The sequence below is a fragment of the Mustela putorius genome, unplaced genomic scaffold, assembly GCF_011764305.1.
Source record: "Mustela putorius furo isolate JIRA1106 unplaced genomic scaffold, ASM1176430v1.1 tig00000083_pilon_pilon_pilon, whole genome shotgun sequence".
Lineage (NCBI taxonomy): Eukaryota > Metazoa > Chordata > Mammalia > Carnivora > Mustelidae > Mustela > Mustela putorius.
In genome coordinates, this window is record NW_025421273.1 from 16,672,923 (window position 1) to 16,685,783 (window position 12,861).

The following is a 12,861-nucleotide window of genomic DNA, read 5'->3' on the forward strand; positions in this document are numbered from 1 at the left end:
TGGAAAGTAACCTCTGTCTTGTCCCCATCTGGGCATCTCCTGGAAGACACACAGGTACACCAGACAGACAAACATAGACACAAACAAAAAGACACCCCGTCCCCCTATTCATTGATCTAGGGATGAGCGCTGTGACACCTTTCCTCCCCGCCCCTAGCAGACACACCCCAAAGACAGAAAGCCAGACACAGAGAAAACATACTGCAGAAAGACACAGGGTGGAGGCCCGACAGACTCAGGCACAGGGACACTTACTTTTAGGCTTACCTAGACCTCTACGGTCAGCGACTCAGCGACTCAGCCTGAGCAGGGCTCCCACCTGCGGACCGCCAGGCGCCTAGCTGGACCACAGCCACGCCCCCACCCCCACCTCCCCCACCCCCCGCGGCCTACTGGCAGCGGCGGGCTCAGGGTGACCCCTCATCCTTCACTGCCACCCAGGGAGGTGGCAAGAGGCACCTGTCGCTAACCAGCTTTTTCGAAGCCTGGGCAGGACTGGGTGGGTGGGCGTCCGCGCAGCTGGCAGCGGAGCAGCAGGACTCGTGGACATCGCAGAAGGGCTGGCCCCGGTCCCAGGCTTGGGGGTGGGGTGGGGGAGCGGTCCGAGTGGGTCGCGGAGTGGGCTGGAGGGTTGCCCTGGGCTTGACGAAGTCAGGGACAGTGGGCAGTGCGCACTCAGGAGCGCAAGGGAGAAGCTGGGGTGAGCGTGGGTCAGCGGGTGGGGGACAGTGGTAAGCGGACACGCATGCACCTTGGCCGAAGGCAGAGGGACAGCAGCTGGAAGGGCAGGCGTCGGAGGGGATCGGGAGAGGGGTGCTGCTTGGCAGAGAGCGTCAGGGCAAGGGCAGGGGTCGGGGCAGCAGGTGGGCTCTGGGCTGCAGCCACTCAGGGAATCAGACTACGTGCGGGTCTCACCAGGATGCCCGAGGGCCAGCGGGTGCTCGTCTCTCCCCCCGCAGCGGCTCGGGGCGCCCTGGGCAGGGTGTCGTCGGGGCCCTCGGCCTGCCCCTCGCCTCGCCTCCCGGTCCCGGGGTCCCCGGGGTACGCGGGGTCGCCGGCATCCCCGGCCCCTCCGCGGGGCGCCGTCCGCTCCAGCGTCCCGCAGAAGCTGGCCGAAGCGCTGAGCAGCCAGTACGGGCTGATAGTGTTCGTGGCGGGGCTGCTGCTCCTACTGGCCTGGGCCGTGCACGCCTCGGGGGTGGGCAAGAGCGACCTGCTCTGCTTCCTCACCGCGCTCATGCTGCTGCAGCTGGTCTGGATGCTGTGGTACGTGGGTCGCAGCTCCGCGCACCGCCGCCTTATCAGCCCCAAGGACACGCACGCCGGCGCGCGCTGGCTCCGTGGTGAGTCTCCGGGCGACCGCCAAAGTGACATCCTCTCCTCCGACAGCGTTTCTGGCTCTCCCCTCCTGCTTCCCTTCTCTCTCTCTCTCTCTCTTTCTTTTTCCCTTTGGTAATCCGGGTTTGTCCAGGAGCCTCCTCTCTCTGCCCTAAGGCTCTTGTCACACATTCCGTCTTAAGACCTACAGCCACACAAACCTGTTCACATCTCTTCTTGGCTGAAATGCCCGCCTCAGGTCCACAGACTCCAGGAGGGAGGCCAGGCTTCCTATCCTATCCGTTCCTGGCGTTCTAAGATCAGTCCCCAGAGGGCCTCTCATTTTATCCCCTCCTTTGCTCTCGTTCTGGGCTCCAGGCTGAAAGGCTCTTAGTTTCCATCACCAGGTTTCCTCCCTGTCTCCATGACTTTGCGTGTTCTGTTCCCTCCTCCTGCAGAGCCTTCCCTTTGCCCTGCCTTCCAAGACAGGGCTCCCCGCCGGTGCACAGGGTTCCCCGCGGTGCACAGGGTTCCCCCCACCCCCACCCCGCCCCAGTGATGCTTTTCTGATTCCCCCTGCTCTCTGACCACACTCCTCCACCCCTCATTGTGCCCTGCGTGGACAGCATTCTTGTTGATGATTTTCCCCCTTCCCCCACTACCCAGGGTAGCTCTGGGATGCTTCTTTCTTATTGCTAGAGCCTCCTCGGGGTCTGGTGTAGAGTAGATGCTAAAAGCATGCAAAAGCGTGCAGTTGGGAGGAATGGAGTCATGGGTAAGTGGATCAACACGGGGGCAGTGGAGGGTGCCCTTGTTCATGCTCATTCCTACTGGCCAGACTGAAACGTCATGATGGAAGGTTCCCCTCCCGCCAGGAGCTTCTGCTCTTGAAAGGGAGATAGACCTGGTGGAGTCAAGGGGAGGAGGGAGTTGGGAGTGTGCCCTGGAGAAAGCTGCTGTCTGAAAGAGAGCCGGTACACCTCCCTCTGTGTAGACCAAATACATCACACATCTCTACCTGAATTCTCTTGAGTTCTGAATTTAAATTTCCCTTGGAGTGTGACTTTCCTTATCCTTGCCTGACCTTGGGCATGTGACTTAATCTGCCCACCCTCTGAGTTTCAGGTGAGGGAGAGTGACTGGTGGCTGGGTGCAGACTGGGTGCCCATCACATATCCCTTCCCCACCCCGCCCACATCTCTTCAAAGATCTGGCACAGGGCCATCTTCCCTACCCTACCTGCCATGAACTACTCCTCGCTCCCACTGGATTCTGTGTCTCTCTCTGTGCAGAGTGTTTCACTCCTTGTCAATTTCCACCTTGTATCAGGAGCCCGGTATCTGGATAAGATTTTAGGCTTCTTAGGCTCAGGGACTATGTCTAGTTCATCTTGCCTTTGGAAAAACTGGACACAACTCCAGGCTGCCCAAATTCCTGTTCTGAAAATGGTTGTTTCAGGGAGGGTCATGAATGGCAGGGAGTCCAGCACCATATCAAACACCCACACAAACAAATGGGCATGAAATATTTTGAGCATATTGATTTACACAGGCTAAAAAATATTACACACGGATTTTGACCTTTCCTATAGTGGAAGGATCCTATGCTTTCCTATAGTGGAAGGATCTGTTCTTTGTCCCTCCCACACTTCTTTTCTCCTCCATCCTTCTTCCCTCCCTCCTCCTCCTCCTTTTATTCCTTTCTTCCTCACTCCTCTCCATTCCCTTCTCTTTCTATCCTTGCCCCCTTCCCTTCTCCACCCCTCCTTCCCCTGCTCTTCCTCTCTCTCTCCCTCTTTCCAGAAAGATTCCAGGCATTGGGATCTGAGTCAGTGGGTGAATGGTAGTGCCAGTTCCCTACGTTAGGAAGACAGAGGGAGGACCAGGTGTGGGTATGCAGAATCAAGTTTTCTCTTCTGGGCTTGTTACATTTGAGATGTCTATTGGATGCCAAGTGGTGATAGAATAAATGTGGCAATATCCAGAGAGCACATAGTAGGTGTTCAATAAATGGTGGCTTTTTAAACAATCGTGATAACATAACCATTCAAATGAGGTATGTAGATAATGGAAATGGTGCTGGCCCTGGAAGGTTTGGTTCCATGTTCCAGGTCAAGGACTTTCACCTTCTGAATCCCTGCTTCCTTGTCAGTAAAATGAGAACTCCAGTTGCCTTTCAGGGAAGATCTGGGAGAGCCATGTCAAGTGAATGCAGTTTGCAAAGCACTCTGATCCTTGCAAATGAGCTTCAGCTCATCAAAGAATCCAGAGGCTAATTGTCCCAAGAGGAAAGACCGTTGGGGTGCCAAGAAGAAATGCCTCAGCCAGGGCTGAGATTTTCTTTAGAAGCATAGCTGGAAAGACAGGTTTGACTTAGCTCTGCCTCGGCTTCTGTGACAGCCTTCGAAGTCTGGGGTGCTGAGAAAGGGCCAGCCTGTGGAATTCCGGGCACTAACATTTCCCAGAGAAAGTTTTGTGGTCTTGGTATGGGCTGTGAGGCATTTCTTTGAGTAGAAGACATTCTGTTCTACCTACTGGGTGTGAAAAAGTGAAAATTTCCTTTGGGACACAAACTATTGACCTATTAAAAATTTTAGAAGAAATGATGGATTATTAATCCAACTCCTCTGATTGCCAAGTAAAGAGATTCATTTTTTTCTGAAAGAAACAGCCACCTCCATGTCTCGAGTCAGCCCAGTGGGTGCGGTGACATGCACACCCATTGAAAAGCTTGTTCATCTAGTGAATTACCAGGGTCCTATTTCTTGTCTGTTTCTAGACCCTTAAGACTACAGTGGCTTACCTACCAGTGGTAGGATTTTGTTGTTGTTGTTACTGCCCTGTCTCAAGCCCAGGGAAGTGTTATTAATGCAAACTTATGGGAACAATGCCAGTAAGAATAGTAGCTTGTTTTATTTATTTATTTTTTATTGAGTGTTTTTTGAGTGTTTATTGAGTGACCGGAATGTGGGTACACTCAAAGTGTTGTCTCAATTATTGTCATAGCGATCCTTTTTTTTTTTTAATGCTTGTGAATAATACCCCCAGATTCACTCCTTTTATAAGATCAGATTTTTGTATATTTTTTTTCTTAGACTGAGACACACCCATGTACCATGTATATGATACATCGCATCTCTGTCTAGCATCCTACTGGTGGAAATGGGCTGCTCACAGCACCATATTCATTGTCCCTTAAGGGACTGGAAGCAAAGGGGCAGAGGTGAGCTGCTTATGTAAGACCAACCTAGTGGTGGTGGTTATACAGGCTGTAGACGTCAAGGTCGGGAATGTGATGACGGATTTGGGAAAGAAGCTGTCCCCACCTGTGAGTAAGTGAAGGTCAATTAAAGAGATGGGTCCACGTGTGTGTGTGTGTGTGTGTGTGTGTGTGTGTGTGTGTGAGAAGAGGGCAGGGAGCAGCAGAGGGGGACGATGGGAGGGACAAAGGCTACAGGACACAAGGATGCAACAGTTTGGACACTCAGGGGACCCACAGTCTGGAAGTGTGGTTGGAACTCCTGAGAAACCACCAGGGATAATGCCAGGATCGCAGAACCCTGGATGAGCTATCATGGGGCTGAGCTGTCGGGTGGGTCCCGGGGGGATCCCAGCCCACCCTGCTGACTTTGTGGCAGGTGAAAGCTCATGAACATTGGTCTAGGCTTCACTTTGCTCTCTCTCCTCAGAATGCATGTTTACCTTAATTTCACAGCCTCATTCTTCTGCAGACATAGTGTCTCCCATACACTCCTTGTTTCTCGTGGCTTCTGATTTCGCCACAGGGATAGCAAGTCCCACATCAGTGTGTCCCAGACTTTGTTGAGATAAAGTCCAGAAGCTCTACAATTCTCCCAAGTGAAGTGCAGGAGTCAATGGTTTGTAGTATATTCACGGATACGTGCAACCACGCCCAAGTCAGTGGGAGAACACTTTTACCATCTTGAAAAGAAACTCTGTCCGCTTTAGCTGTCATCCTCTATACCTCTAACTCCCCGCCCCCCTCCACCCCAGCCTTGGCAATCACTTGGCAATCACTTGTCGACTTCCTGTCTCTGGATCTGCGCATCAGGACCTTTCCTCTGGATGGAATCGTATGATCCATCACGGGCGCAACCAGCTTCTTTCACTCAGCAGGTTTCAATGTCACATGTTTTCAAGGTCACAGTGACTCTTGAGATGGTATCATCACCCCCATTTGCCAGACTGGGAAGCTGAGTTTCGGGAGGAGTGCTGAGCTCCCCAATCACTGGAAATGTTTGAACAGAGAAAGAAAGAGAGGCGGCTGAGCTCCTCACTTAGGGGCAGATGGCATGATATCAACAGTTGTCAGCGAAGGCAAAAGTCTCCTTCCTTCTTGCTTTCTGTCTTCCTCGTCGAGCAGGAGGATCTTGGGAACTAGCAGAGAGCAACAGAGAAGGCGCACAGGGCGGAAACTCTTGGGGTGATTGGGCAGGACTGTTGGTTGGGTTTGGTTTGACAGACTGGCCTGAGCTCCCAGGACTCTCTGGGCTCTGGGGATGTTAGCACGGTCAGGCATGGCCCTGCACGGAGGGATGCAGGAGAGGGCAAGCACCATGGGGACGGTGAGGGGCAGCAGAGTATCCTGGCTGAGGGCTTGCCTCCACCCCCAGCATGGAGCTCTACTTCTGCCTCTGTTTTCTTGTCTGTAAAATGGGGATGATGATACCACCACTCACATGGGGTTGTGATGAGACTCAGTGAGTTAGTACACAATAAAATGCTTAGAAGCCTTTAGCACATAGTAATAGATGTGCCTTATTATGAAATAAATGATTCAGCATGATGATAGGCAAGTGTAGGAGATGGGTGGAGGGCAGAAGAGTAGCCCGAGGGTGCAGGCTTGAGGATTCAGGCAGGGATCCCCAGAGGAAGGTCTTCTGTTTTTGCTGGAGTCTGGAAAAAAAAAAAAAAAACCAAACCTTAAAAATAGTTTAAAAACGCAAAAAGAATACACAAAATACAGGAACTACACACTCCTAAGACGTAGCCTGGGATTACCATGAGGGACTCTTGCCTAAAAGCATCCTTTTTCTTACATATATATATATTTTTTTTTTTTGGATGAGATTTTTTTTTGTCTGATAGAAAATACAAAACACAACGCCAGAATTCCAGCATCAGTAAGATGATGGTGCTGCCCAAAAAGATGATGCTGGTTTGACATTCACAGAAAGAAAATCACACTGCATATGGGGAGTACAGGTCCCCCCTTGGAGCATCGCACAGGCACCTGCAGAAGGGAAGGCCCTAGGAGGAATGCAAGGGTATTGAGGACACTAGAGGACAGAGGATAGAGCAGGGTAGAAAATGGTGCAGCTTCACTCCAGTTAGTTCAAGGCTATCCTCTGGTTTCCAGAAAACAGAGTCACTTCTTTAGGGAAGCCTTTCCTGATCCCTTCAGACCAGGTGTGGCTCCCAGACTGTATGGTCTCCGAGCGTCCTACGTTTTTTTCTTAACCCTAATCAAGCAGGATATTTTGTTGTTCACTTTGTCAGTAACCAGACTGGGGCTCTCATAGGCAGAGCTCTTGTCTGAATGTGCCCCCCCCCAATATATCCTGAGTCCCTGGCACAGTGCCTGACACATAACGAGTGGCACCTGGTATTTACTGAATCATCAAGGAAATGGATGGATGGAAGGATGGATGGATGGACGGACAGATGGATGAGTGAATAATGACAGACTCTCCAGAAGAGAATGGCAGTTCTAGGAGGCTGATTGCAGTTCAGTGTAAGGAAGAACATTCTAATATAAGCTCCAGCTGGTGATGGAAGGGTGTGCTTTGAGAGATAGTGAGCCTCCCAGCCCTGGGCATGTCCAGATGGAGACCCATTGGTTGCTAATCATGATGCACTGGGAAGCATTCTTGTGTGACGTGGGGGATTATAGATTGACTCTGTGGGACCTTCTTCCCCTAAGAGCCTGCAGTTCAAGATTTCAGACTCCTAGTGGGGATTTGGGTGCTTAAGAGAGGAGGGGTCTCCCTCTGCCAACACTAGACCCAGTAGGATTAGTCGCAAGTGATGTGGTTGGGAAACTTTCTACTGGGTTCTAATTCGTTAAATTTTTCTTTATGGTTGCATGTGATGACAATGATGATAGCATCTCTTTATAGGATTTCCTACATGTGAGGCACTCTTCTGGTGCTTTTCATAAAGTGACTCATTTAACCTCCTCGACAGCCCTACGAGGGTGACAAGCAGCTTACTTGATTGTTGTTGATACTCCACTGATATCCAAAATCATATATTCTTTTTTTGAGGTGTGCAAAGGGATATTATAAAACCAAGTTTATGGGTTATAATGTGATTTAATTCTTCTGTGCCTTATGTTCCATCCTACCAGATCTTTCATTTTATCTCTTTAAAGTAGCAGGTTGTCGGAGGGCGCCTGGATGGCTCAGTCAGCTGAGCATTGGACTCCTGATTTCTGCTCAGGTCATGATCTCAGAGTTGTGGAATCGAGCCCCACATCAGGCTTCATGTTCAGCCAGGGAGTCTACTTGACATCTTTCCTTCCCTCTCTCCCACCCCCTCCCCCCAATCACACTCACACGCACGTGCACTCTCTCTCAAATAAATAAATAAATCTTAAAAAATTTAAATTTTATTTTTAAATTAGTGAAATTAAGTTAAATTAATTAATTATATATAATTATTTTATATATAGCATTATATATTATGTATGTTATATGTTTATAAATTAAACTTATTTTAATTTATATAATTAAATTATATTTAATTAAACAATTAATTTATATTTATATAGATTATTTATATAATTGATATATAATTTAATTGTAATTAAATAAATCTAATTAAATTTAATTAATTAAATTAAATCAAAATTAAATTAAAAAATTAAAGTAACAGGTAGATATACAAGGCAAAAACTGTTTTATTTGGCAGACAAAGGACTATTATATCTTCCTCATACATTATGTTTTCTTTTTCATGTGTGATGATACCGGTGAAGGGATTCTTTATCCTATTTATTCCTTTTAACTTAAATTGCATACAGTCTGACATCAGACCTGTTTCTGCTTTCCCTTCAGTTGCAATATCTCTCTGTGCACACTTTGATTTTCTTCTATTGCTACTAAGTGAAAAGTGATTCATAAAAAGAGATACAGTTAGGTTTTGTTTTTATGTTCAATGTTCTCATCTTTGTTGTCTAATTAATGGGAGATTTAGATCATTCTCACTTACTGTTAAGGATTTGCATACTTGACCTTTTTTCCCATTTTTCTTTATGATGATTATAATTATTTCTTTTACATATTGTTTCCTTCATTTTCCCTTTTTTCCACTGTAGCAGAATTTAATTTAATTTAATTTAGTTTTATTGTGTTCTGTTAGTCACCTTACAGTACATAATTATTTTCTTATTAACATATAATGTATTATTTGCCCCAGGGGTACAGGTCTGTGAATCATCAGGCTTACACATTTCCCAGCACTCGCCATAGCGCATACCCTCCCCAGTGTCTATAACCCAACCACCTTCTCCCTATCTCCCCCACCCTCTAGAAATACTCAGTTTGTTTCGTGAGATTAAGAGTCTCTTAGGGTTTGTGTCCCTCCCTCCCTCCATCTTGTTTCATTTTTTTCCCTCACTAACCCCCATGACCCCTGCCTCGCCTCTCAAATTCCTCATATCAGAGATCATATGATAATTGTCTTTCTTTGATTGACTTATTTTGCTTAGCATAATACCCTCTAGTTCCATTCATGTCTTTGCAAATGGCAAGATATCAGGTTTTTGATGGCTGCATAGTATTCCATTGTATATATATACCATGTCTTCTTTATCCAGTCATCTGTTGATGGACCTCTAGGTTCTTTCCATAGTTTGGCTATTATGGACATTGCTGCTATAAATATTCGGGTGCACATGCCCCTTTGGATCACTACATTTTAATCTTTAGGATAAATACCCAGTACTGCGATTGCTGGGTTGTAGGGTAGTTCTATTTTCAACTTTTTGAAGAACATCCATACTGTTTTCCAGAGTAGCTGCACCAGCTTGCATTACCACCAACAGTGTAGGAGGGTTCCCCTTTCTTCCACATCCCTGTCAACATCTGTTATTTCCAAACTTGTTAATTTTAGCCATTCTGACTGGTGTCCGGTGGTATCTCACTGTGGTTTTGATTTGTACTTCCCTTATGATGAGTGATGTTGAGCACTTTTTCATGTGTCTGTTTGCCACCTGGATGTCTTCTTTGCAGAAATGTCTATTCATGTTTTCTGCCCATTTCTTGATTGGATTCTTTGTTCTTTGGGTGTTGAGTTTAATATGTTCTTTATAGATTTTGGATACTAGCCCTTTATCTGATATGTCATTTGTGAATATCTTTTCCCATTATGTCAGTTGTCTTTTGGTTTTGTTGATGGTTTCCTTTGCTGTGCAAAAGCTTTTGATCGTGATGAAGTCCCAATAAGTCCTTCTTCCCTTGTCTGTGGCGATACTTCTAGAAAGAAGTTGCTGCGGCTGATGTTGAAGAGGTTGCTGCCTGTGTTCTCCTCAATGATTTTGATGAATTCCTATCTCACATTAAGGTCTTTCACCCATTTTGAGTCTATTTTGGTGCATGGTGTCAGGAAATGGTCCAGTTTCATTCTTCTGCATGTGGCTGTCCAATTTTCCTATCACCATTTGTTGAAGAGATTGTCTTTTTCCCATTGGACATTCTTTCCTGCTTTGTCGAAGACCAGTTGACCATAGAGTTGAGGGTCCATTTCTGGAGTCTCTATTCTGTTCCATTGAGCTATGTGTCTGTTTTTGTGCCTGTATCATAATGCCTTGATGATTACAGCTTTGTAATAGAGCTTGAATTGTGATGCCACGAACTCTGGCTTTCTTTATCAACATTCCTGTGACTATTTGGGGTCTTTTCAGGTTCCATATACATTTTAGGATTATTTGTTCTATTTCTTTGAAATACATTGATGGTATTTTGATAGGGATTGCATTAAATGTCTAGATTGCTTTAGGTAGCATAGACATTTTCACAATATTCGTTCTTCCAATCCATGCACGTGGAATGTTTTTCCATTTCTTAGTGTCCTCCTCAATTTCTTTCATGAGTACTTTATAGTTTTCTGAGTAAAGATTCTTTGCCTTTAGATTTATTCCTGGGTATCATTAGTTTTTGATGTTGTGCTCCATGATTTAATGTTTGCGTGTAACAACCAATGCGTCATGCAATCTGTGCCCTCCTTAATACTCATTGTTGGTCTCCACTTTTGCTTTTTGGAGCACTTGAACATTTTACTGTGTCTTTCTATTAAATTAACGACTGTCTTTCCTTTCTTCCTTCTCACAGTCAGGTGCATACAACTCCATTCTTATCCACCCCCCAAAAGAAATACCAAACTTTTCCCCGAACAAGGCACATTGCTGCTGGCTCCAAGATCCCCCCACTTACTCTCTGCTCCACTGAGATGAGATCTGTGAAATACATTTGCTTCTCTCTCTCTTTGTAATTTTTTATTAAAGATTTTTATGTATTATGTATTTGAGAGAGAGAGAGAGCGTGCATACCAGCAGTGGGGGCAGGTGGAGGGTGAGGGAAAAGTAGACTCCCAGGTGAGCAGGGAGCCCAACATGGGGCTCCATCCCAGACCCTTGAGATCATGACCTGAGCCGAAGGCAGATGCTTAATTGACTGAGCCACCCAGGTGCCCCTGCTTCTCTCTTTTGCCCCTCTTTATCTACTGCTTATCTCTTTATCATGAGACCTTTGAAATATTTTCTATGCCTGCTTCTCACCAGTCAGTGTCAACTTTATTCTGTATCACAAAGTTTTTAATAGAATATGTAAATTATGCATTTCCAGTAGTCTTTTAAAAATATTTTATTTATTTATTTGAGAGAGAAAGAGAGGACAAGTGGAGGCGTGGAGGGAGAGAGTGAGGGAGAAGAAGACATCCCACTAAGCACAGAGCCCAATGAGGGGCTCGATTCCAGGACCGTGAGATCATGCCCTAAAGTCAGACACTTGACCAACAGAGCCACCCTGGTGCTCCTCCAGTGGGTTTATCTTCATCAATTTGAATTTAATTTCTCTTATCCTGTTTTTCTTTCCTATTAATTTATTTATGTATCTACTGGACTATTCACCCTCTGACCCATCCACCCAACCATCCTACCATTTTATACCCTCTGTGCCTCCCTCCTTCCATTATACATCCATCCTCTCCAATCTTTTGCTAAGTTTATTTCTCACCATTGTTCCCTCTCCTTTTCATATTCCCAATGGTGAGGACTTTCCCTCAGTTCACTGACTGTTTGGTTAAGTCCTTTGTCAGATGAGTCATGTAGATGACATTCCCCCCTCCTCTACTCTCTGTCTTCCCAGTAGAATGTGAAACTCACCAAGAGCAGACACTTTATTTTATTGCCCTTTTTATGTGTCCAGTGCCTGGGACAGTGGCTGGACCATAGTTGGTGCTCAACAAATAGTTGTTGAATGAATTATATCTAGCCTATCTTCAAATTGCTTTCTGTCTTCTGCCCTGAGAAGCAGGTGACATGTTGGCTGGAACGCAGTTGTCCCCCCACCCCTTTTTTTTTTTAAGATTTTATTTATTTATTTGACAGAGAGATAGAGAGAGAGAGTACAAGTAGGCAGAGCAGCAGGCAGAGCGAGAGGGAGAAGTAAGCTCTCTGCTGAGCTGGGAGCCCGATGTGGGGCTTGATTCCAGGACCCTGGGATCATGACCTGAGCTGAAGGCAGCCACTTAACTGACCGAGCCATCCAGGAACCCCTGCAGTCCTTTCCTTGAAGTGAACTTTAGCTGCTCTTCCACTGGCTTCTGGTTTCCCATGTTGCTGTTAAGAAGTCTGGTGCCAGCTTGCACCTCTACATTTTTGTGCACACCCCAGTTTTATGCAATATTACCCATGTGTATTTTTGTTTCTCCAGCAATCTTATTTGTTTACCTCTGAGACCCTGGCAAAATGCCACATGCATTGTAGGAGTCCCAAGAATATTTATTGTATACATAAATGGATGGATAAAGGAAGGAAGGACTTCAAGACTATGAGAAGTTATACGATGTATTTATCATACCTCTTGAAATGTCAGTGACTTGGACGTTCTAGACCAGTGGTTCTCAAGGCGGGGTCCCAGATCAACAGTGTCAGCCCCACCTGGGAACTTGTTAGAGATACAAATTTTGGGGCTCCACCCAAACCTATGGAATCAGAAACTCTGGGTGTGGAGCCCCACCATCTGTGTTTCAACAAGCCCTCCAGGTGATTCGGATGCATGTTCAAGTTTGAGAACCAGTCTCATCTTCTAGATGGGGAAACTGAGGCTAGGAGCAGGGAAGTGACTTGCCTGAACTCACACATGCCTTCGGTGGTACAGCCTGGACCTTTGCCCAGGTCCCCAGAGCTACAGCCACGCTGCCTTACCTCATCTTGCTATCTCCTTTGTAACCAAAACGAACTGTGCATTTGTCAACCATTTCAAAGCCCTGGGACTGAATCTCCACTCTTACTAAGTCTTTG

The 12,861-nt window shown here is 46.5% G+C and overlaps 1 protein-coding gene across 1 annotated transcript in view; it reads left to right on the forward strand.

Annotated features, from left to right (window-relative positions):
* Positions 1–919: 919 nt before the first annotated feature.
* The window catches only part of OTOP1 (otopetrin 1), a 34,669-nt gene continuing 22,727 nt past the window's right edge, over positions 920–12,861 (forward strand). The window contains exon 1 of the mRNA XM_004770566.3: positions 920–1,343. Coding sequence (XP_004770623.1) covers positions 920–1,343 — 424 coding nt within the window. The remainder of the gene's footprint in view (positions 1,344–12,861) is intronic.